Source organism: Eublepharis macularius, chromosome 3 (assembly GCF_028583425.1).
Source record: "Eublepharis macularius isolate TG4126 chromosome 3, MPM_Emac_v1.0, whole genome shotgun sequence".
NCBI classification, from domain to species: domain Eukaryota; kingdom Metazoa; phylum Chordata; class Lepidosauria; order Squamata; family Eublepharidae; genus Eublepharis; species Eublepharis macularius.
In genome coordinates, this window is record NC_072792.1 from 136,182,494 (window position 1) to 136,208,227 (window position 25,734).

Consider the following 25,734-nt stretch of genomic DNA (forward strand, 5'->3'; position numbering starts at 1 on the left):
CACCAGACCAGCCAGTATATTATCCTTTCTCGGCACAGAAAAGACATTATTTAAAAGTGCTAATCTTTAAGAACTGAGAGCATAACAACAGCACTGCAATCCATAGAGACACTGCCAATACGTACCAATCCCAAAGTAGCAACTCAATGATAAACATTGTCATATCTGAAAGGAACGAAGCAACGCAGGTTAAAGTGATATTGCCCATGCCCCACCCACATAATTGGACAAGGGAAGAAACAAAAGCTACAGAGCGCATTAACTGTAAGCGCTGCCAATGTTTAAACAGGTTGGTGCTGATGTTAGGAGTACCTTTGGTCAATTTAGCTCACATGCTTAGACTGTGCCTATCAAGCCACGCTGATTCACAGTACCATATCTTCTTGATTGGACTGCTGTAGCATGCAGTATTGGGATTGCCTTTAAAGACATCTTAGAAGCTTCAATTAGTACAAAATGTAGCCAAAACTCCTTTCTATGGTCACCTACTCAGTATACATAATGTAACTAGCACACTAATTTCACTGGTTACCAATTAGCTCTTTTAAAGCCTTTCATGACCTGGAGGCCCTCATAATTATCAAACTGCTTGTCCCAGGACCAGGGTGGATTTGATTTAAATCAAACTGATTTAAATCACGATTTAAATCACTAGTCAGTAAGGCTTGATTTAAATCATAGTTTTCTACATAAAGACTAATTCTTGCTGGTATAACTTTAATATGCAAGTAGATGAAGATTTTTAGAATAACAACTTTTCATATTAGTTTTACAGTTGTATAAAACATTGATTTTAATACTATTAGAAACACATTATAGTTAATTTATTGTGAGATGAATTATCCCCAGTTTAGGTTAATCATTCATATTTGGACAACTTTTCTGTTGTACTTTATTGGAAGGAGAAAAATAATCATTACCTTAATAATAACAATTTAAATAGTTTTATTTATTCAACTGAAACAATAACATTACAGCATATGTTATTTGCTTAAACAAACATCCATGTTTGTTAACTCCTCACACTTAGTTTCTTCTTGTGCAGATCTATTCCACTCCAAACAATCAGAAAAATATTGTTTCTATTCACTAAACTTCTTGAAACTTAAGGGGTTGATTCGGTTTTCATAGGTTTGTAGAGCAATTGGATTAAGGTCTTTTTCTCAACTCTGTTCATGTTATAAAATTTTTGCTGTGAAGAAGAGGCATGTGATCTCTGCTGAGCTGACACAAATTCAGTTTTGAGAACTGCAAAACCAAGCATCTGTGATAATATCTTGTAGGCAGAGAAACTGCCCAATGATCTTACAAAAACCTCTGGAAGAGCATGACATTGTGAATGGATTAATGGAATTTATTTACCAAAAAAATTAAACATATACAGCCTTATTCTACATAATTAAAAACTAATCTTTATTTCATGATGGAATAACCTTTGGATGGTAATATATTTTCCTCAAAAAGCATTTTATTTAAAAAAATCCAATTTAAATTTAAAAAATCCGATTTAAATAAAAAAAAAATCTGATTTAAATCAAAAAAATCTGATTTTTTTTAATTTTTTTTTTAAAAATCATTTTTATCCACCCTGCCCAGGACTCTTGCATGCATTCTTCAGACAGCTGTCATGTGGTGCCCTCTTTTTGAGATGTCTATTTCTCAAGAGGCTGATAGCAGACTTTTCTGTGGCAGTTCCAGCCCTTTAGAAGTACATTCGCTTGCCACATTCATATAGGTATGTAAAATGGGTTTTGTTTGAGAGGGCACTTGATGGAGGGTAAACTGTAGATCTGCGGAGTTTTTTATTCTGTGTAGTGTTCTATTGTTGATGGGCAAAGGGTCCAGCCCATGTTGGTCTCAGTTTCAGAGTCTAGCTCATGTTGGTCCCAAAGCAGATCAACCAATGATCCAATAGCAATGTATTAACCCATCAAAGATAGAGATGTTTTCATACTGGAATGTAAAGAGCAGCCATCCAGAATTGCAGATCAGTTTCCCATCCTAGATGTAGACTGTAAGACTCCTCCTGGGTCCTCAATCACCATATCTGCCAAATGCTATCTCCCCCAGATGTTTCTAACAAGCAACCAGTATAGCACAACTGAGTTGTAGCTTGCTCAGGGAGAGGCTGCAATCCTGCTTCCAGCCATGCACCAAGCTGGGTGCACTTGTGAATTCAAGAGAACCTGGAATACTCTATTGATGTTGCAACTAGCCATACATACCAGGATAGGAAAGGGCAAAGCATTGTAGAACAGTACTCTCTTAAAATTTCTGATTCAAGCCCTTAATGTGGCTACCTACCGCACAACCCTACAAGGACCCCCAGGCACAACTGAATTTTGGAGATCAGGAGACCAGCTATCCCAGAATCAATTTATTTGCTTAGCACCTTCCTATTTTGCAATTTCCCTTAGGTTCATGAATTTAATTTCTGCTGCCTTTCATCCCAGCAATCATTTTGTCCTCTCATCTGTCAACACCAACACTTAGCAAAGGAACTCTATACCCTAGGAACCCTGCCCCCTATCAGAGTCCTATTTTGACTCTTGAAAGCTCATACATTGGAAATCTAGCTGGTCTTTAAGGTGCTATTGGACTTGAACCTTGCTCTTCACGATTTTTCCAATGAGATTCCCAATCTGAAGGCAATTGCAGTTAGCAGTGGGCAGGGAGTGAGGATATATTCTCATTTGCCAAATGCCTTGCTAGTGTAGTTTGTTTTTGTCCCATTGTGGCACATAACATGACACAATTTTGGTCCACTTCTTGCAGCTGAAAACATAGGTTCTTTTAGAAGCTTGTGCCACACCATACTTTTTCTTCTGTAGATTAAACTACTTAATAAAATCTATTTTCCCCCACAATTTTTGTGTTCATTGTCTCTGCATACCTTAAAGGGGGGGATCATTGCCACTTGTCAATATTCACACACAAATAGCTTACTGCTAAAGTGACCTGTAGCACCATACCAAAATACTTTTACAGGCTTATACAGCATATTCATACAATTTAATGCCTTTAATCAGAAAATTTATTATCCCTCTTACCTCAGATCCGTTGTCTCTGCCATTTTGTTCAACCAATCTTCATTTTCCTATTTCTATACCTTTCCTCAGCTACCTTGCCAAGTCTATAGCTTCTCTTTTTCCTCGGACTTTGTGAAAAGTACCCATATCCCTAGGGTCATTGTGATGTTTTCACTGTGATAAAGACAGCTTAAAGGTTCCTTCCTGTGGGCAGATAAGAATGATGTCTGCTTGTGCAATGTTTGGCATGTAAGTAAGTTTTTGTGTTTTATTTTTGTGTTACTCTGGGGTATTTAATATTTGTTGCCATGCAGGCCTCTAAGGGAAGAAGTGAAGGCTGGATAGGAGTCTGTTCTGATTGGACAATAGCAGTACCTAGCAGGAGGAGCAAACTAGAGTTCTTTGTGTGTGTGTGTATCTCAGAGAAAATGAGACCCTTTCAGTCTTCCATAAAGTTTGCCCAACTTAGGAAAAATGCTTTCTCTGGGATACACACAGAAAGAACCAGACTTCCACACAGATTGACCGACTTTGCCAGAATGAGCTAAGTCTCTCAGTACATTGTCTAAAAACGGCAGTTTTCTCTGCCCTCCAGGGTACAGCTACTGTCCAATTAAAGCAGACTCCCTGGATTTAAACCAATAGTAAAACCTCAAATATTAATGCAAACTTATTTACATGCAAATCATTACAATCCTTCCACTGGAAATCTCTCCTGTTCTGAAGTGTGTTTTATGAGAGAAAGGAACCACACATTGTAGCTGTGGAGAAACATTCATGTTTTGTAGCTTCCATGCAGAAAAAGGTATTGGAAGTGAAAATATTCTAAAACTGACAAATGTAGGCAATCTTCTTGTTCCTTGAGTAACAACAAAATGACACTATAAAGTCCAAGAAGGTTGCAATGTCGTCAAAAATCAACATTCCTGCATGGCCATCAATCATTCAGAGACCCCCTTCAATTTAATTAAACTACCATCACATATTTCACACATGTAAGCCAACTGCTGGAGCAGGGCAGAACAGCACATTAATTGGCATGTTTGAATTCAATCTAATTTGTGTTTTCTTTAAAAAAATATTTTATTTGCCTTTTAAACATATTTACATGTAAAATATTACAATGCTACTGGAAGTCTCTCCTATTCTGAAGCAGCAGTATAGTCACAAACTACAACACTTTGTACATTTTTCCACAAATATGTGTCCACCTGCATAAGAATATCATTTTCTACAAAATAATCTCCTTCTGCGTTTATATTAAGGTTATCAGAAAGCAGTATGTACCTAAAATGCAAGAAAGATTATTTTAAAAATTATTTTATATAGTTTGTGATGCAGGGGGCTTAATATATTTCTATTACTTCGTTATGCTGTGAGTCGCCGTGAGAATTTTCAGGGTTAGGGACAGTAGATAAATGATACAGGAAAAGAAATGAATAGCGTCAAAGAAAGATAACTGAGCAAGGACAATTCTTAACCTGAGAGGAACATCGATGTCAGAAAAATTAGAAAAGTAAAGCGTCCAGTGGCTGGCAGAATAACTTGCAATCAGAATACAATTTGTATTATTATATATGTACAAAAAGTACAACTACCCTAAAACTGGCAATATGTGGGAACTACCGGCGTATTTTCCCGAAATAAATCCCCTCGTTTTGAAGAAAACTCCTTTCCTTCCCTCCTCATTCTACCAAATCTTATCTCCGCCAATAAACTGCTCAGGACTAGGGGACCCATCCACCTTCGCCGCAGTTTTTCTCCGAACCCGCGCCGAATCTCGAAATTCTTGAGCCATTGAAAATTTTCGGACTGAGTTGCTAGGTGGGATTGTATAGGCCCTTCCCTTTAGACGGTCGTTTAGGAACTCGGTAGGCAGGACCCGGATAGTGTAGAAACCATCCAATCAAGTCAGGGCGTTCTGGTTTTTTTTTTTAATACTCTTTGCGGCCTCTGATTGGATGCTTTCCCTGGAGTGACGTGACAGCTACCTATCCGAATATGGAACACAGCATACGCTCTTGCTAGATTGGGTTGGCGCTAAATTTGAATTGGATGATAGAGTTCCTCCCCATCCCGTTCAGTGTGGATGGAGGAAGTCGGGGCCTCTTCTCGATGGCGATGAGACATGACGCGGGAGAGGAGAGAGACGGGCAACACCGACGTCCGCTCCGCAAAGAGGAGCGAGGCGGGCGCTGCTGGGGCAGACGCCGGGACTCCGAGAGCAGCTTCAGTTTCCTGGAGCGGTGCCAGAAGAAAAGCGCTGATCGCTTCGCCTTGTCCATGTACAGCATTATGGAGAAGGTGGGGCTTGGAGCGAGGCCTACCTCTCAGGCTTCACGTGTGGGCTGAGAAAACGAGGAGAAAAACGACTGACTCCTTGGAAGGAAGCCGGGGTAAAATGGGGCGGGGGGTGGGTTCTTGCACAGTGGCTGAGAGAGGGCGCGAGGATGGGGTGTCTCTTGACGCCCCTCGGGGCCGGATCGCCTTCGTCCTTTTCTCTGGGCCTCTGACATACGCCTTAGAAATGTGTGTAGGAAATGCTAACTCTGTAAATCCAGCTTTTAAAAACTTACACGAGTATAACTCTTCTTCGGCTTGCCACTGGTGTTTTTAACGTTTAGTCTAGCAAAATTTCTGCCCTTTTAAAGGGCTAAATAATGTGCCATAGTTAAGTAGATGGTTTCCTCTCCCACCCCTTGCAAGGATTTGGGTAAGAAGGAGCTGTGTCTGATGTATTTTGCCTTCCCATTCAGCTGTTAAGGGTCAAAGTAAGGAAAAAAGACATTTGGAGATCTGATCATTGATCTCTGGCTTGGTGTGTAGTTTACCTCTGCGTGGTGCAAACTAGCACCATTCTAGATAGATCTTGCTACATATGTCCTTTTGGTTTGAAGAAACCCACTAGGTCTAGAATCTTACTGAAGTTGTGGTTTCTATAGTCTCTCTGTGTTACAGGCTGCCTGTGTAAAGCTTTCTCTTACTCATATGTCTTGCAGTGAACTCATTTTAAAAGTGTCTCTATCTTTTAACCTAGTACAACTTTCCCTTTGAAGATGATAAGATTGTCTCGATCAAGTCGCTGATGTATGATACACCTGACGGTAAGATTTCTGTTACTAGCTATTTATATTTAATTTGCTTTTTGGAACTTATCCTGTGCACTACATATATGTTTGGAAATGTATGGAATACTGTATATGTGAATGGAATTTTCTCAGTCTGTTCAAGATTTTGTCAAGTTTTGCTAAATTTTACCTATAGAAGGTTAGCCTTAAGGTTTTCTGGGTTATCCCCATTCTGTTTATATTCTATATGTAATCTTATAAGTTCCTTTCCAGCATATTTGTACAGTGGCTCAGCTGATATCTTAGGAAATGTAAGGTTACTTTAACCATCTTGAAAATCACATTCATTGACATGAGAGTAGCTTTTATTTATTTTTATTTAATGAGAATATCTTCATCTCTGTGCAGCAGTTGAGGCAAAGAATAAAAGAGCAATCAAATTCAAGGTAAACTGGAAGATAAATATCAGAACAAAGTCTTTTTGGACATTTTATTCTGATTATCAATGGGCATGGGTTGTAAAATCTTAGAAATGACTGGTCTAGTTTGTGATGGCAGTGTTATTTGAAGAATTTCTCCAAGTTAATTATTTATGTGTAGTAGTTAGATTTAAAGAGCTGTAGAAGGGAAGAAGTGAAACTCAAAATTATCTGTGGCTTAAGTAGTGGAGTTTTAAACAAAATACATGTTTTTGTTATTGAGTAGAAGTAAATGTGAAACAAGTTGTGGAGGTTTGAGAGTTTCTTCTTTTTCCAATTCCACCATAATTTAGATTTCATAGATAATGTCTCCCTTATGATACATATAAAGAACTGAATTACTTTATGTGCATATAAGACCATATATAATAGAGCCTGAAATTTCAGTGTATGATTAAAAAAAATTACCATTGGCTGTAATTGTCTGCAGAAGTGGCACTTCTTAGCTCTTTCCCAGAACACTGAGAGGACTCAGTTTTCATGTTAGCAGATGGTAGGGTGCCCCCAAGTCTTTTGTACTCTTGCAGACCATTAGTGTTCCTCAAACCCTAGTTTGAAAAACTCTGCCCTAAGCCAAAGAAGACCAGGGATGCTATGCAGAGGCACACAATGGCAGACCACCTCTTTTCATCTCTTGCCTTGAAAATCCCAGCAGGAGTTTCCATAAATCGGTTACAACTTGGTGGCACCTTTCACTACCAGTAATAAACCACTATTATACTTTGGTTAATGCCAAGCTATAGGCTAATCGCATTTTTTCCTAATTTGGCTTACAAGATGCACTCTCTCCAATAATAGAAAAACTATTACATTTCCACAGTGAAGCCTTAATCATTTTAAGTAGTTCCTTACTTTTCCATGGTATGGTAATAATTATGCAGTTTAAGCTCACAACCACAATATGTACCCAAGAAATAGAAATAATCTGAACCATTCCTACTGTCATTCTAACTGCCCTTCTCTCATTAAATTCTGTAGCACATGGAGAAAATTAATAACCCATATCTAACAAAGCACCAGGCTGTCCATAGTTATGAATATGCCACCTACAAAGAACATCTTGCTAATGACTGATATAAAGCTGGAGTGAAAAGTGTTCACTTTTAAGACCCAGGGTCTAGCCTAGTTCCTTGAACAACATAAGTTTAAATTAAACCCTGGGGTTAGAGTCCCCGTTATGCGGCTGAGAGGGAAAACTATTGCTTCTGTCTAGTCCAACAGTTCAAAGTGAAAGAGCCTGTTTGTGTCCCTTCTCAACATTTTATTGTTTATGTGGAAGGGTAATTCTTGTCCCTTGTTTCTTGTGTAGATTTGAGCAGGATCATGTTGCCTGGCAAGTTTTTCCAATCAGAAAGAATGGCGAAGTGTGTAGTTTTTTGTTTTCTAAGTCATTGGGATCTCTACTTACCTAATTGCCAGTTCTCTAGGTTCTGTCATGCATTAGTTTGGCCAAGATACAGAACTCAGGAGGCTGTATAGGTAGGAGTGTGTTTTATTCTGACAGAGCCCAGTTTTGGTTCTTGCTGTAGAGGTATTCCCAAGTGTATCCCTTTTCATTTTACACTTTTCCCCATATAAATAAGTGTTGCCATAAATTGGGACTGGAGTCCTGCATATATTTTGTCAGTTTGTCCTATACATTTCATTTGGAGTTACTTATGGTTAAGCTAAGATCAATATCCTTAATCACAGTATTTATTCTATACATTTTTATAATGCTTCTTCTATCATTTTAGGTCCAAAAGTTTGGGGTGAAGAATCCGAAGGTGAAGGCGTAAATGGCTCACACGAGACATCCAAAAATGTTTGTTTCGTAATTAGTGCATTTTTATGTTTAGAGTTATCAGACAAGGTTATTTTCTCATATTTGAACACATCACAGTAAACCTAGAATTTTTGTGGTCAATATTTGTGTTGATTGCAGTAGGACTCAAATACAATCCTTTGTTTTCTCATCAAGCAGATACCAAAATTAACTCTAAATAATCCAATAGCTTAGTAAAAGAAATACTGTTTGTGGCAGGCTTAGACTTTGTGCATTAGAATCAAAATACTTTCAAGCAGATATGGTGATATGAGCAGATAGATGCTTAATGTTTCATATTGCTTTGCTAAGTATTTTGGAGAGGCAAGCATAGCTGAAAGTACAGCATTGTCCAATGTGTGTGAACATACCTCTTGAAATGTGTATTAGCATGGTGTGAAAAGTTATCAGGGACTGTAATGTTTTAAAATTTTATTCTTGCAATGATGTTTCTTGTTTTAATTCCCTCCCACTCCACCCCTGGAACTTTAAGCTATCTGAGGAAGAACAGTTTGTGGACTCATATGAAGAGTTTCCATCTTGTACAGGTAAGGTGAGTTTAGAAGGTAGGGGAAGCTCTTACAGTTATTTTAAGTCGAATCTAAACAGCCTTGGTTATGGATGATGCCTGAGTGATGTATGCGCCTGCCACTTCCTCTTTTGCATGAAAGCAGAACTGCTGAATGGTTTTAAAGGAAAGGATTAAAAAGTGATTACAGTTCCACTGCAGGGTTGTAAAAAGCAACCTTTTAATTTCTTAGAGAGTGACTGGTCACTTCCAAATGATCTCTCCTCCTTCCTCCCCTGTAAAGAATATCCATGACTGCCTTGTTCCATCTCCTATATTTGAAACTTTGATCTAACTATCTTTCTTCAGGTCATGCATTCGACACCATCACCTCCCATCATTTCCTACCCCTTAGGGTAGGGGGGGGAAACGCAGCTTTCTTTGATTCCAGCTCTTCACATTTTGGGTACAATTAGTTATTGGGGTGATTAAAAACATTTCTCTAGTTACTAAATTATAGTTTATATTACAGCTTAGTACAGTAATCCCCAGTGTAGCACCTGGAGCGGGGCTGTGGCACCAGCTGATGTTTTTCCAAGTGTTCACTTGCTGCTTAAGTCTAAGCAATAAAATCCACGGATTTTCTGTGGAACAGACACAAATCAGGAACTTGTTGATCACTCCCTACCACCTGCCTACCTGACAAATTGCTGCGTGCAGGCATGTCACAGCTGTGCATCCTTTCCTTGGCCATAAACAAGACTTCTAGATCTTTGGACTTGGAACGTTTTCCTGTGGGTGTACATAGAGCAAACCTTACCTTTGTTGAAACTGAAACCAAACAGCACCTTTTCTTTGAAGCTGAGCTGCAACTAGCTTTTCTCCACCTGGGTGCCGTAGATTCATTAGATTAATTCATGAAGCATCACTTTTGTCTCTTCAAGGAGTACACCTTTAAAGCAGGTGCCTCTTTTGTAGGAGCATGCTTTCCTTGGAACATTTTGAGATTGAATTCTCCCTCCTTTGGCAGCCATGTTGTGATGACACCTGATATCTCTTTTGAAACAGTCCCAAACTACTTGGATTCATACCCAAGTTAGGAACCCCTAGATTAGTAAAAAAAAAAAAACCCACCCAAAGTGACAGAAATGTCATTTATTTTACACAAGTCAGAGACAGAAAGGCCTGGAGGGATACGATCTACAGAGTAGCCAAGGATCGGACATGATTAAATGGCTAGGGTTGGATTGGAATGCTACATAAAGTACATTTTCTTGAAGGTTTGCAGGGGTTATCTTCTCCAAAGATAGAATGTTAAAACAATTAAGGAAGTATGTCTTACATTAAAAAATTGAGCCTACTGGTATTATGCTAACTAGAAAATATTTTTTCTTAAATTTCGAGCTGTAGATTACCAAAGCAATTCTGAAATGTCATCCATTAAAAGACATCTGGAAAATATGCACCTCAAGGTAATATCTCAGCATAAATAGGTATTTAGAATATTCAAATATACTGAACTTGGAATATTTTGATAAAGAGAAAAAAACTAACCACTGTAAGATATGTAGACCCAGGGAACTGACAGTAAGTGTCATGTGAGTTGTAATTATACAGTTTTGTTAGTTATTACAGCTTTCACCAATACCTCACTAAAGATGTATAGCGGAGCGAGATTTGGGTCCAGTAGCACCTTAGAGACCAACAAGTATAGTGGTTAGAGTATTGGTCTAGCATCTGGGAAACCCTTTTTAGGATATCCATTTTACTATAGAATCTTCCTTATTAACCTTTCACATACTCTCAGCCTAACCTACCTCACAGAGTTGTAATGAGAATTGGGTTTCCATTGGTGAGAAAGACAAGGTATAAATGAAATAAACATACTAGTTAATAGTTGAACAGTACCATCCTAAACAGATTTATTCTCTTCTAAACCCATTGATTCTGATGGACTTGGAAGGGCGTAAGTTTGTTTAGGATTGCTGTAGAAATATTATGAAAACATTCACTTGCGTGTTAAAACAGAAAATATGCGTCCATACCATTTGCTGTGTTGATACTAACATATTTTTCTTCAGCATAATATTGACAGATATAGGACCATATACAGTGTTCTTCTTGAATATAACTTTAAATTTCTTTTTAGTGATAACTATTCTTCGCTGTCTCTTCAAATTTCTTCACCTTCATTGGGCAAACTTTATTCACTTTCGACATTTTTCTTTTTACAAAGGAGAATATTCCTCTTACATGTAGTTCTGGATCATTGAACAAGAATAAATACAGAGCTGAAATGGATGTGCTAGTGAATGATGATGCTTTTTGTGTGCCAAAATCACCTATGGTAAGCCAAATGTACATGTTCCAGTAAATCTTCATGCGGTTCTAGAGTTCCATGGATGTTCCTGTTTGTCAGCAGATGTCCAACACTCACGTATGTCCCTAATTTATTCAATAGAGGGATGTGATCACATTTTTGTGAATGCACATTGGATCTCTGGATTGAATGGAGAGGCCTTATAAGCAGAGTAACTTGCTTATGTTACCTTATTTAGAAAGAAATTATTTTCTTCCTATTCAACATGAAGCCTCTGTGGTAGCTTACTAAAATATAAAATATAGAACATTGTGGTAAAAAAACATAATCGATAATGAAGCCACATGCATAGCAATTAAAAGCATAGATAAAAAGCAGAGTATGAATAAAAATCATACCATTAAAAGCACAAAATAATAGTTTACCTGGCACTTAAATGTTAAGAGAGAAAATGCCTTGCTCACATGTCTTGAGAGAATGTTCCAAACCCCAGGTGCTGTGACTCCTTTCCAGTGATCACATGCCTTGTTTGAGAAGGCAGGGATGTGTTGTAAAGGTCTTTGTGAATATCTTTAACTGATGAACAGATTCATGATGGGGAAGTCAGTTCATTGGATATCTTTGAGTTTTGGTGCTTTAGAGATGTATACTATAGCCCCCAAATGAAGGGAAGATCTCTTAATGATCACAGTGATTTTTTTTTTTAATGATCACAGTGGTCAGTACCTGTTCAATTTGGCCATTGCATTTTGTACCATCGAAGTTCCTTTTCTCATAAGGAACTGTTAAATTACTGAACTGCTGGCTGAGACTGCATTCAGCATTCATTTATGCATCCTTCAACCCTGTTTTTTAAAGAGTCATAGAAACATAGGCCGTTTCCACATGTACCGGCAGAGCGCTAACCTCTCACAAGAGTGTCTTCCTAGCATGATTTCTGACATCATCACACCACAAAAACGGGAGCATGGCACGATGATGTCAGAAATCACGCCAGGAAGACACCCTCGTTGCAAGAGATTAGTGCTATGCTGGTACGTGTAGAAACGGCCATAATATTTGACAAATGTACTGATTTGGCACGTATCCTAATGTAAAAGATAGGCAGCGTATTTCAAATTAAAGCATTCTAATTTCTTTGGCAGTTGTATCACATTTTTCTGCAAATATTTAAATTCTCGTCACTTTCTTTTGGCAATTTTTGCTTAGATTTTAAGAACAGAAGCAGAGAATATTCATGAATCTTCTTTTCAAGAGCTGATGAATGAATCCTTATATGGTGAGCATCATGAAAAATATTTTACTGCAAAAGTGCTTAACAAAGAAGTTCATGGTTTGCCTATGTGGCTGATGAAGGTGAAACTATGCAATCTAGTGACCATAAATGCTTTCAAATTAACTGGTTACAACATACACCAATACAGGTCAAAATATTTCTTGTAGGCTAGGATAAAATATCACCCTGAATTCTGAATTGATTCTGTAATTTGGTTCTGGTATTTCTGAAAATTCAGCCATTATTTTCTACAGGAAAATGACTGTGGAGGCTAACCAGTGGGCTGGGGGAGTCATTTTTCAACCAAACTTCACCAAATTTGGAGGGAAACTGCTTCTGACTATTCTTTCAACCCCCCCCCCCCCCCAGTTTCATGTATATTGGACCCCCCCCCCCAAAAGGTGCCCTCACCCACTCTGGGGGCTATCCGGGGGGCTGCGGTGGCATTTTTCAAGCAAACTCCACCAAATTTACAGGGGATATACTCCTATCTGTCCTCTAATGACCCCTCAAGTTTCAGGAAGATTGGGCCCTGTGGGCCAATTCTATGGGCTTCTGAACAAGATACCACCAGCCACTCCATTGTTGCCTATGAGAAAAAAGTCAAAGCTAAGTCCCCGTTGCAGAAACACTGGGGCAAGGCTGACACAGTCAAGGAACCCTCCCAAATGCAAGCTGAGCTCATCTCAGAGACAGCCCAAGAAAACCAAATTGAAGCACAGGAATGGAATCTCAGAACCAAAGTGAAGCAAGGGGACCAACACCACATCGGACAATCATATCTATTCCACCCAAACCCAACTGAAGCAAGGGACAGTGTTCCAGCTTAGCCCAACAGAAGCAAACTGAAGCAAGGGAATGCCTTATGCTTGTGGCTGGGTACTGCTTGGTTCTCTGCTGTGGTGGTTCCCCACTGGCTGAACCCTGTACCTGGCTGCTGTGAATGACACTGGCTCTCTTGGGCTAAGTTGCAACAGTGTCCCTTGCTTCAAGGAAGGTTGCAGAGTGTGGTGCTGGAAGACCATAGCAGAGCCCCTTTAGCCTACAGGGTTCTGCAAAGATCCATATTGCCCCCCATGCTTTTCAACATCTATGTAGAGCTGTTAGGAGAGGTTATCAGGAGATTTGGGCTGAGTTGCCACCAATATTCAGATGATGCTCAGCTCTATCTCGTGCTCCCAGCAGAGCCCAGGGAGGCTGCAGAAACCATAAATAGGTGCCTGGAAGCAGCTTTGGGATGCATGCCTCCTCTCTTGTGTTGTTTGTATGTTTTCCTGTTTTATTGATTTTTAAAAAATATTTTTAATGTTTTAAATGTCTTTAATATTCTCATATTTGCCACATTGGAAGACCCTCTTTAAGAGGAAATGTGGAATAAAAATAGTTTAAATTAATAAAAGGGGAGGATAAACCTACAATCTGCTAAAATAGGCTAATTCAGCATGATCCAGGGGGCATATACTTATGTACAGGAATTGTGGAAATAGTTCTGGGCTCACATCTGCACTTCTACCTGTGCTATGGAGGTGAATAGTGGGGCTGACTTCCATAAGAGTGTTTGAGCTTATCATAGTGCACACATAGTTTGGGAATAGAAGGAGGATCTCATAAAATGTATGATGAAGATGCTGTCATTGAATCATAGGGTTGGAAGGTACATCTCGGATCATCTAGTCCAACCCCCTGCACAATGCAGGAAATTCACAACCCCTCCCCCCCCCACACACACACACTTAGAGACCCTTACTCCATGCCCAGAAGATATCAAAACACCATTAGGATCCCTAGCCAAACTGGCCTGAGGAAAATTGCTACCTGACCCCCACATGGTGATCGGCCTTACCCTTGCATGTAAGAAGGGGCCACATAGGACTTGGTCTCCAGACCCCTCACCATCTTTGTTGTCCTCCTCTGGACACGTTCCAGCTTGTCTAGATCCTTCTTAAATTGTGGTGCCTGAAACTGGACACAATACTCTTGGTGAGGTCTAACCAGAGCAGAGTAGAGCGATACCATCACTTCACGTGATCTGGACACTATGCTTCTGTTGATACAGCTCAAAATTGCACACCACATTGCTGACTCATGTTCAGTGTATGGTCTACTAAGACCCCTAGATTCTTTTCACACTTACTACTGCCGAGACAAGTCCCCCCCATCCTATAATTATGCATTTGATTTTTCCTGCCTAAATACAGAGTTTTGCATTTATCTCTGTTGAAATTCATTTTATTTGTTTTAGTTCTGTTTTCCAGCCTGTCAAGATATCCTGTATCCTGTCTTCTACCGTATTTATTACCCCTCACAATTTAGTAGCAAATTTAATAAGCATTCCCTCTATGCCTTCATCCAAATCATTTATAAAAATGTTGAACAGAACAGGTCCCAGGACTGATTCCTGAAGCACTCCACTAGTCACTCTTCTCCAAGAGGTCAATGAATCATTAACAAGCGCTCTTTGGATGCGATCTGTCAACCAACTACAGATCCACCTAACAGTAAGAGGATCCAAACCACATTTTACTAACTTGTCAACAAGGTTATTATGTAGAACCTTATCAAAAGCCTTACTGAAATCAAGATAAACTACATCAACAGCATTCCCCTGATCCAGCAAGGTAGTAACTTTCTCAAAAAAAGAGGAGGTTAGTCTGACATGACTTGTTCTTGAGAAACCCATGCTGGCTTTTAGCAATCAAGGTTGTGTGCTCAAGGATTTGTTCTAAAACTTTTCAGGTATAGACGTCAAGCTCACAGGTTGGTAGTTATCCAGCTCTTCCTTTCTCCCCTTCTTGAAGATGGGGGCAACATTTGCCTGCCTCCAATCTCCTAGCACCTCACCTGTTCTCAAAAATAATGGACAGAACCTCAAAAATTACATCTGTGAGTTCTTTTAGTACCCTTTGATGCAGTTCACCTGGCCCTGAGGACTTAGTTTCATTTAAAGAAACTAGGTGTTTATGTTAATCCTAGACTGTAACCCCCATCATGTGTTCTGTTATTGCCATGTTGAGGACCATTTCCCTCGCAGGAGAAGACTGAGGAAAAGTAGGGATTGAGAGGTTCTGCCCTCTCTTCATCGCCTGTTACAATTTAACTTTCCTGTCCCTGCAGTGGACCTACCATGTCCTTGCTCTTTTTCTTACTTTGAACATAAGCAAAGAACTCTTTTTTTGTTGTTGTTTTTAGCATCTCTTGTTAGCCTAAGCTCATACAGAACTTTAGCTTTTCTAAGGCTCTCTTTACAAACATTGGTCATTTGTTTATATTCATCCTTGGTTATAAGGCCTTCCTTCCATTTCCTAAATGAGTCTTTTTTATTTCTCAATTCATTGGAAAGCTGTTTATGGAGCCACCTTGGCTTCTTTAGGCTCTTCTTGTTTTTTTTCTTCTCATAGGAGTCGTTTGTGATTGTGCCTTCAATATTTTGCATTTAAAAAACTCCCACCCCTGTTGAACTCTCTTCTCAAGTATTTCTGACCATGTGATTCTACTTTCAGTTTGTTAAAATTTGCTTTCCTGAAGTCCATCTTATATATCTGACTACATACAATTTTTCCCTTCCCCAAGACTGTAAATTCCAAAATGACATGGTCACTGGCTGCTACCCAGGATGCCCACTACTTTCACCTCGTCAACCAGTTCTTCCCTGTTGGTGAGAATCAGGTCCAAGTCCTTGGATTGGAACAAAGGAAACCCTTGTATGAGCAGAAGGGCCTGCTGTTCATCTAGGGGCAGGAGTGTCAATTCCACAGACTTCTTAATTTAGCTGTAGAAGTACCTCAACCCTCAAGAAGAGCTTTAATGTGAAAGGCCTGTAGAAGTTGGGGCAGGGTGGAAAGATTGTGTGCTCAGTTGCTATGAAGCGGTTACAAGTTATTTTTTAATAGTTTATTAATAATTGGGTAGATATATCAATAATGCCACTTGGTTTTATGTCCTCTTACTAATACTTCATTCTATCTGTAGGTCACTCTGCTGTGGCTCCAATGAAGGAAGGACAAAAGGGACATCATAAATCTATGTCTCTCCATCTGTACAACTCTACTGCTGCAGTCTCAACAGATGAGACAGTTGTATCTGGAACTCAGTCCCTTTGGGAAAGTGGAAAAACTGGCTGTAGTAGCTTTTTGGAAACTTATGCGTCTGCAGATGAGAACTGTTCTTGGAATAATATCACAATAGCAGACATGTATCCAGAAATGGTGAAGACGCTTAGCAGGCTTATGTATAAAGTGTCACATAAAGCCTGTTCCCATTCACAGATCAAACGGTATTGGCACCCTAAAAAAACAAAGTTTAACACAGCTACTGAGAGAGAGAGAAAATTAAGGCCATTAAAACACAATTCTACCCTGGTAATATCAAAAGATAATGAGAAGTGTAAATTGACAGTGAAGAATAGTGGAAGTTATATACCTTTAGATTATAGCAACAATCAGACGCCGCATACACTGTTCACTGAATCTAGTGTGACATCTGCATACCATAGTACAAAAGAAATGAAAATTGACTCCTCTGATGTTGAGGGAGTTGGACAAAATGGTATAGGGCCTTCTATGTTTCCTAACAGTCATTCTGGGGGGCGAAAAATTCATCTTGAAAGTCCATCTTGGGTCCCTTCATCTTCAGACCATGTAAGAAAGGGTCAGGCTTTTGAAGAGCATTATGCTATTTGCCCTGTTCCAGGAGCAACATTTGATATGATAGATGGAGATGAAACTACGGAAACAAGCATGTCACTCAAGGATCCATCAACTTTGAATAGTAACATAAATCCGTTTTTGCAAGCTAACAAGTCTTCACCAGTGAAATCTCCATGTAGGTTATTCAGAAATCACGAGATTAAAATGATCCCTACAGCTGGTTCATTACAGCGAAGTCAGTCTTTTTCACAGTTTCTTGTTAATTGCAATCGCATTAAAGTTCAACAGAAATTTGAAGATGCATTTGAAAAGATGTACAAAGAACTATGTTGTCCACAGTTGCAGAAATCATTTAAGTTTTCAAACATATGCACAAACCCAACCAAGTCTGGTGATAAGGTTTTAAAACCAGATTTGAGTGACTGGACAAAGTTTCATCAGAAACGTAAGTCTGGGAATATGTATCAGAAATCATGTTCTGAAGGATTTCCAAAAATCCCTACATTGCTGAGAGCTGCAAGATTAAAAAAATATGAAGCAGTGCAAGTGTCCAAGACTGTAAATGCCCTAGTCAATTCTCCTATACGAACGCTACATACTGTTGCCAGAACCAAAAGAACAGCAAATTTTTCTAATGAAGATTTTCTGCCTTCACCTGTAAAAAGATTAAAAAATATATCTGAGAGCTTTGTTTCTGGAGTGGGCTGGAAATCAGCTCACTGGGAGGATATTAATCTTGATAAATCTGGAATGACTCAATCACTGCATTATCCTAACTTAAGCAATTATTATTCAAAAAAAATGGTAAGTAAACCCTGATCCTTTAATCATATGAAAATGTACTCTATCCTGATAAGATATCCATAGATATGTTCCTTCAGAGACTGACAGAGTTACTAAATATTCAAGTCCTTGTCTATTACCATGGCTTTTCTCTTATGCATGCGTACATATGTAAGTTCCACTGAACACAGCGATTAAATCTTGGCTACTAGTAGTTGAGTGGATTTTCCTTTTACGCTCAATATGTTGGCTTGCATCTAACTCAATAGAATTTACTGCAGGAGGGGGAAAAGTAATATATTTTTTTCTCTTCTCCCATATCTTCTGGCAAAATATTCACATAAATATTGCATATAAAAATACTAAAAGTAAGGCATACTGCTAAGAAAATAAAAGCTTGCTGACACTGATATAAATAGCCCCTGGATTTATACTAATCCATGTTATAAAATGCATCACTTTAATGTTTGATACTTAAATTTTCAGGATTCTGGAATCTGTGTTTCTTCAAATCGCACCTTTCTGGTTGGGCCAAGCACTTACATGCACGGTAGGTTTCCAAAGAGCTATTTTTTAATGCTCAATAGGTATCTTGGAAGCAAGTGAAAAAAAGTCCTCTTCACAATTTTGACAGAGAAGATACACTACTTTTCAATCATTCGAACCCAGACATATCTGGATAGCTTTAAAATGTCTAGTCCTTAATTGTTACTTAGTGAACTTCAGTTTTAAAATATTTTGATGTGTTTGAGAAGATGATTAACATGATGAAGAAATCGAAGTATTTCCCAAGGCAGAAGCTCTGAATGAATATTTTTGGAAAAATAGATTTGGATAGAGTTCCAATAAATAGTGATTTTCAGAAGATTTTTCCTTGTATTTATTTTATTTTTTATTTAACGTTAGTTGTAGTTCACCTTTCTCTCTGAGACAACAGCTGGAACATTCAATAAACACGGGTATGTGCTGCAGATTTCATCATTAATATGGCTTCAAGTTAAAAAATTTATATAATAAAACATATCTCATTTATGGTGATTGCTTCAAAGTTGTGGAAATGTAAGGATTCTGTGTCTGAGTCTGGATCAGGAGGCTGAATGAAGTGGTGGAATGGGGCATACCACTCTTGAATGCTAATCCATAAAGTAAAACCTTTTTAAGTAGAAAATTTACCACTGAGTTTCTAACCACCCTGTTTCCTGTAGCGTTAACAGTTCAACTTGAAGGGAACTGCATTTAATTTTTAACATCCAGCCCAATAAAGAGTTCTGGAGAACTTGAATGCTTGTCCATTGTTTTGTGTCAAAACTCTGCTTGCAAAGCACTTCCCCTTACTTCAGATACACAAAGGCTGGGAGGTGTTAGGCTCTCCTTTGGAGGCTTTTAATGGCTATCTGACAGCAGATAACTATCAGCAGTGCTGAGAGGGAGAGCAGGAAGGGTTACATCAGTGCTTTGTTCTCATGGCCCTTTCTTACATGCCCAGGTTAATGCTGATTGCCACTTTGGGGTTAGGAAGCAATTTTCTCCAGGCCAGTTTGGCTAGAGATCCTGGAGGGTTTTTGCCATCTTCTGAAAATGGAGCAGAGGTCACTAGAGGTGTGGGGGACAGGTAGTTGTGAATTTCCTGCATTGTCCAGGAGGTTTGCCTAGATGACCCTGGAGGTACCTTCCAATTCTGATTCTAAGGGTAGGCTGAGATTCAGTAGTGAGACAACTCTACATGCTCTGAGATAGTGTGCTAATTAAAAGGGTTACAGTTTAATATTTATGATTATATCTTATTCTTATATGTGTATGTTTGAAGTGCTGCACAAGATATATGGTTCTTTTGGCTGATGGTAATTGTAAATGTACCTCTCTGTGAGCCACAGAGCAAGTACCACTGCTATACAGACAAAAAGCCTGGAGAGACATAGACTAGCCACTATGCTAAATCAAAAAGTTCTCGTAATCTTTCCTCTTGATTTCCCTTCAAATCATTAAGATAATCAGATGATCATCTTAATCAGTTCCCTGGCTTCTATTTCAGAATTACTTTTTTAAGCTGCCTGTGTAATCATGAAAGTCACATTCAACTCTATAAATGGAGGCTGTGAACAAAGATCTCCAAGAACAACCTGTATTATTGACCATTACTAATACATATTTAAATATGCATACTCTAGTTTTCTCACTAATTTTATAGCAACCTGAGGCATTAAACAAGGTTGTATACTTGTCCTTTTCCATTTCACTTTCTGTATGAATGCTGTAACTGGTATTCAAGTAAGAGATTTTTTTTCTCCATCTTGCTGTTAGCCCCCAAAAGCCATCTTCATGCTGATGAGATGATATTGTTCTCATATGTCCAGGTGGTCTTGAGCATTCCTTTCACATTGGAGGCTTTGTAAAAGCAATGCATTTAGTATTAACTTAGAAGAAAGCTTTTTGTTTATGTGCTAGAAGCTCCAAATTACATGTGAAATGTCTTAATAGTAAAAAGCTCAAGTAGGTCAAGTCATACAGTTACCTAGATTTATGTGTTCCTAAAGCATGTAGAAATGTACATCTCCAACCCACAGGACAAAAGGAAAATCAGATAGCCAATTAGATTTTAACATTCTAACGGTGTCAAACGATTCTTTGGATTTCTCAAGGTGGCAAATCAACTTTTAAGTTCTGTTTTTGTGTTTAAGGTGCAAAAGCTCTTCCGGTTCTGTTTTAGTAGTAAAAATGAACTCTTCCAAAGATATATAATATGTCTACCTGGCTTTTACTAGTTTAATTTTAATTCCTTAGGAAACCCAAGGACCACACATAAATTTTGTAAACCAGGTTTTCCATTATGTGATTCATACATATCTTGAACATTCATATTGTTGCTATAATAAAAATGTATTGGGTTGAATACTAAGAACCGTAAATAGAGGGAGTTCATGAGACAGCTCTCTTTTCTATCTCCTCACAGGCACCTGTGCTCCAAAAGCTGTTTCTTAGGGCCAGGGGATCTTTGCAAGTGTAGAATGTATATGAAATAGCAAAAACTGGAAATTGGAAACACAAACTCTTCTATTCACAGAACAGCTCATAGAAAAGAAAAGAGGGATCATGATTTTTGCCTATTTCCTCAGCTTGAATCCTGGTCTGTTCCCCAAAGGTCGCCTGACCCAAAGCAGAGTAGCTTTAGGGGGGCATAAAGAGGACAAATTCCATGAACACCTTTTGTTCATATGAGTAAACCCACTGATTGAACTAAACACATCTTTCACATATAACAGGGAAGGATCTGTTTTGATGGGTGAAGCCATGCAGGATGGAAAGATTAAAACCTCTCCCCACTCTCCATATAGTCTTGAATTGACTGTAATTCTTCATTTCTATAAAATTTGATCATGGTGTCCCAGGGATTACTGTAAAAGACCTGCCTCCTGGTTGCCTCTTCTTCAGGAGGGGGCACACACATACCCCTAGTGGCAGGTCCACAGAGAGCCAAATGTGTACAGAAGACCTTAATTGGTGAACTGGACAGTAAGTGAGAAGGTGCTGTGTCACACAACTTTGTCCTAAGCCATTTAAGGCTATGAGGTTAAGAACCAGCGCTATAAATTGTGTCCAGAAACAGATGGGAAGCCAGTGCAGATCTTTCAGCACAGGGAATATATGATCTTGTCTAGCAGCTGACAGTAGATTTGACTATAACATTTTGAAACAAATAGAGTTGTGTGCAAAGTTAGTGGAGTGCTTACCTCTATTCACACTTGCTGTTTCCACAGAATCTGGAATGGCAGATGACTATAAATACATTCCCAAGTTGTTTCGAGGTTGTGATGCTCTCAAAAAAGAACAAAACTGTTCAAGCGGGTAAGTGACATCTAAATATATTTTAGTATCCATTTGATGCTTTCCTTTGTTTAATAATAATAACATTCGATTTATATACCGCCCTTCAGGATAACTTAACACCCACCCAGAGCAGTTTACAAAGTATGTCATTATTATCCCCACAACAAAACACCCTGTGAGGTGGATGGAGCTGAGAGAGCTAGAAGGTATGACTGAGCCAAGGTCACCCAGCTGGCTTCAAGTAGAGGAGTGAGGAATCAGACTTGGTTCTCTAGATTAGTGTCCCGTGCTCTTAACCACTACACCAAACTGGCTCTCTATATTTAAGAATATAGAGGAGGAGGAATAGTGAATAGTTCATCAACTATTCACTATTTTGATCTGATTTAAATCAAATCAGTTTAAATCATAATTTAAATCACTAGTCAATAAGACTAGATTTAAATCACGGTTTTCTACATAAAGATTCACACTTAGCTTCTTGTGCAGATCTAGTCTATGCCCAACAATCTTCTGTTCATTGAACTTTTTGAAACTTAGCACAAGAGGTAAGGGGTTGGTTCTGTGTACAAAGATTTGCAAAGTAAATGAGATTAAGATCCTTTTCTCAACTGTGCATGCTTATTTTATAACCTTTTTGCTGTGCAGAAGAGACGTGAACTCTGCAGATACAAATTCAGAGTTTTGAGAACTGTAAAACCAAGCATCTGTGATATCTTAGAAAAATTGCCCAATAATCTTACAGAAACCTCTGGAAGAGCATGACGTTGTAGATGGAAATTCGTTTACCAAAAAATTTAAACATTGCATGAATATATGCAATGTTTAAATTTATATCATGCTACATAATTAAAAACTAATCCTTATTTCATGATGATAACCTTTGGACTATAATGTATCTTAAATAGTAAACTATCTTTAAATAGGTTTTTCCTCAAAAACATTTTATCAAGAAAATCCAATTAAATTTTAAAAAATACAATTTAAAGGCCGATTTAAAAAAAAAATAAAAATCATTGATTTTTATCCACACTGTTCATCAATAAATGAAATTGGCTAAACTACTCTGCATATTTAAAATTTTTGCAGTTAATATGTTTAAAAAACAGCAGGTGGTAATAGTGGGATGAACATATGGAGGAATGAAGAAGAAATCTGAGTAGGTAACTGTGTTGCTGCCTCATGATGAAGATATCTGGCAGGGTCCTTTTACAGTCTCTTGGGCCTTGGGGGGTGGGGATACTACCATCATGTTATATGGCCATCTGTGGAAGGAGGAAATCAAGCTGATGCCAAACAGTCATTCGTCTTGCTGTATCATACAATCCAGCATCCTGTTTCCCACAATGGCCAGCCAGATTCTCACATGAAGTCCACATACAGATTGCAAAGTCAGCCTTTCCCTGCTATTACATTCCTGCAACTGACATTAGTGGCTTATTGCTCAATTATTAACATCATTTTTTTAAACACATGGCTTGGGGCTATTGAAGAGCTGCCTAACAGATGAAAGAATTAGTTTTACTTTGGCATCAGATCAAAATGACTGTTGCTGTTCTGTATATAGTCCTGTTGATCTACTGTAGCCAAAATTGTAATTGTTGAGTAACAGGGAGCCTGGATTCTTAATGCATATAGCATATCACTTCTCAGCCTTTTGGCTAGGAGGCTAAACATTCTCTACCTAGTTATCTACTTTTTCTCTGACTGCTACTAGAATTTGAGCTAAATTACTTGAGGCTCTGGGATTGTGATTTTATAATTCTAGCAGAATTGGCTCTTAAATTTATTAGCTTTTGTATTCTGCATGAGGTGTTTGATTATGGTATTTGTATGTAATACACAATGGATTTCTCTCTTGTATGGATTTGAAACGCCATGGCTATTCACCAGTGCATGAATAATGTATGGGGTATTAAGGGGGAAAGTTTATGCCTGAAGAGAGAAAGAGATCCTGCTCTTCAAGTGGTGGAAATGTTTGTAACTGCTGGTGCATCTCAAGAAGCTCTGAACAAAGGTTATATTAGTATTTATTACTGCACCTCATCTAGCATATATTTCTTGCAAATCTTCTCTTCATTTCTAGGGTTCCCAAAAAACTTAACTATAATGAAGGGCAAGTGAGAAGAGCTTATGTGGAAGAACCCATATGCAAAGATTACCAAGGATCATTTTTAGAAGGAAGTGGAGATGAAATGTCATGATGTTCTAAAGGAGAAAGATATTGGATTTAACAGTCTGCCATTTAGGAACACACGTTCAGAACCAAGTTTGCTTCTAGAAACTCAACAGACCCTTTTACTGAAGTTGTTCCAGGTCTGAGGAATGTGGCCAATAGGAAACAAATACCATTTTTGAGGGCTTTGTTTCTGAGTACATGAGTGGCTAGTTAAAATTCTTAAAGCACATTTAACATCTTGTTTAATGTATATACTGTTCTGAGCTTCTGCTTTAGGAATGAGCATTAGCCATTGCTGAAGATACTGGATTTGGAAAGATCTAAATTGTTACTTAGTAAATTTGGTCTTAATGACATAAATGTGCATATCTAGTGCTTGACACTTTTTTATTTTTATTGTATAATAAACCTTTATATATGGCTGTGTTCTTGAAGCAACTCAATTACTTAAAAAGTTGACCAGTTGATGAGTAATACCTGATTTTGCTAAATACATTCTGACAGTGCAATCCTAAGCAAAGTTATTCCAGTCTAAGCTCATTGGTTTCAATGGGCTTAGACTGGCGTAACACTGTTTAGGATTGCTCTGTTCGTGTCCCTATGTGTTAGTAAGTGAAACTTAGCAGTCTGCATATTTGAGATTGTGCTCTTATTAACCAGGGTAACAAACTCACCATAATAATCTAGGAGAAGGCAAAGCTAGGTAAAATCAGAAGATAGTGCAGAATGATACAAGAGGTTTAAGTCCAAATGATCTTTCTGGGGATGAAAGAATCTCAAATAGGCTCGATGGCAAAATAGTAAATTCAGTTCAATGGAAAGGCCAAAGCAATGCAATGGAAAAATAGTAATACGTCCATGTTTCTTATAAGGGCAATCACATCCCTTGATGATATAACTGTGTATTCTAAATTTTTTGCCTTCTGACTTTCTAACAAGATTAGTAAATCAAGAAAATGCCTCAAATGTGGTACTCAAACTGTGCTTGTTTGGTTCTAAAGAGCTATATTTTTAAAAGACCTGCATGGTTTTTAATATCGGGTAGTAGCTAATTTCAGGGTTCTCATTATGAAATGCTTATTTACCTAAGAAGCTTCTAAGCGGTTCAGTTGGTGCCTCTGCCAAAATCTTTGAGACCACACTGGTTAGGGCACACAATATTCTATTGCTATTTGATTTATTTGGTTAAAAGCCAATCTTCATGTTGCCAACTATAATAAGAAATTATGAGGACTTAAAATTTATAAAGTACATGTGTGTATATATGGAAGTTTTTCATTTTTAATGCCATTTTGATTCTGGTATTTCTGTAATCCATTGTTCATCAATCTGGTAGAAGATTGAGATTGGCATTGGTTTCAACTGAACATTGTCACTTTGCATATGTTTATTGTTATGCAGTAAATTTGGGTTTGTACTTTAAAAAAATTGTTAGATATGTTTTAAGCTTCTCTATTTGTCCATAAGTGAATTGGTTTAGGGTATGAACTGGAAGTGAAAGCCATAGGGATTTTCTCATCAAACTGGGCACAGGAAAGACAACTGGCATATCGGGAAAGGCTATCTGACAATCTTACTTGTTTGTAAACACCACTGATTATATTTTTAAAGTGCTTGAAACTTTTGTAGATTCTGTCTTCCTTATATGCCTCAATCTTGCCATCCTATTTTCTACTTTTTTACAGTCAAAATGGCAAACAAGCTTGCAAATATACTCTCTAACCTCTGTCCCAACTAACAACTTAATGTAAAATCCAGAACTAGCATCCTGCCAGTATAGATGGCATTATGCATCCTGCTTTCCCTTTGCAGTGTAC

The 25,734-nt window shown here is 38.2% G+C and overlaps 1 protein-coding gene across 1 annotated transcript; it reads left to right on the forward strand.

The window, feature by feature from the left end:
* Positions 1-5,136: 5,136 nt before the first annotated feature.
* On the forward strand, positions 5,137-25,464 carry HJURP (Holliday junction recognition protein). The gene is made up of 11 exons (XM_054974102.1): positions 5,137-5,333; positions 6,067-6,133; positions 8,313-8,380; positions 8,874-8,928; positions 10,299-10,360; positions 11,125-11,235; positions 12,418-12,487; positions 16,454-17,934; positions 18,400-18,463; positions 21,669-21,756; positions 23,825-25,464. The coding sequence occupies exons 1-11, from the start codon at positions 5,145-5,147 to the stop codon at positions 23,940-23,942; spliced, it is 2,373 nt and encodes a 790-aa protein (XP_054830077.1). The 5' UTR covers positions 5,137-5,144; the 3' UTR covers positions 23,943-25,464.
* Positions 25,465-25,734: the final 270 nt, after the last annotated feature.

What these genes read in the sequence shown, in the direction of transcription:
- HJURP (XM_054974102.1), top strand. Translation starts at nt 5,145, where the DNA reads ATGGCGATGAGACATGACGCGGGAGAGGAGAGAGACGGGCAACACCGA. An exon ending in GTGTGCCAAAATCACCTATG is followed by an intron (nt 11,236 to 12,417) that starts GTAAGCCAAATG and finishes ATTTTTGCTTAG; the next exon opens with ATTTTAAGAACAGAAGCAGA. An exon ending in GATGAATGAATCCTTATATG is followed by an intron (nt 12,488 to 16,453) that starts GTGAGCATCATG and finishes TTCTATCTGTAG; the next exon opens with GTCACTCTGCTGTGGCTCCA.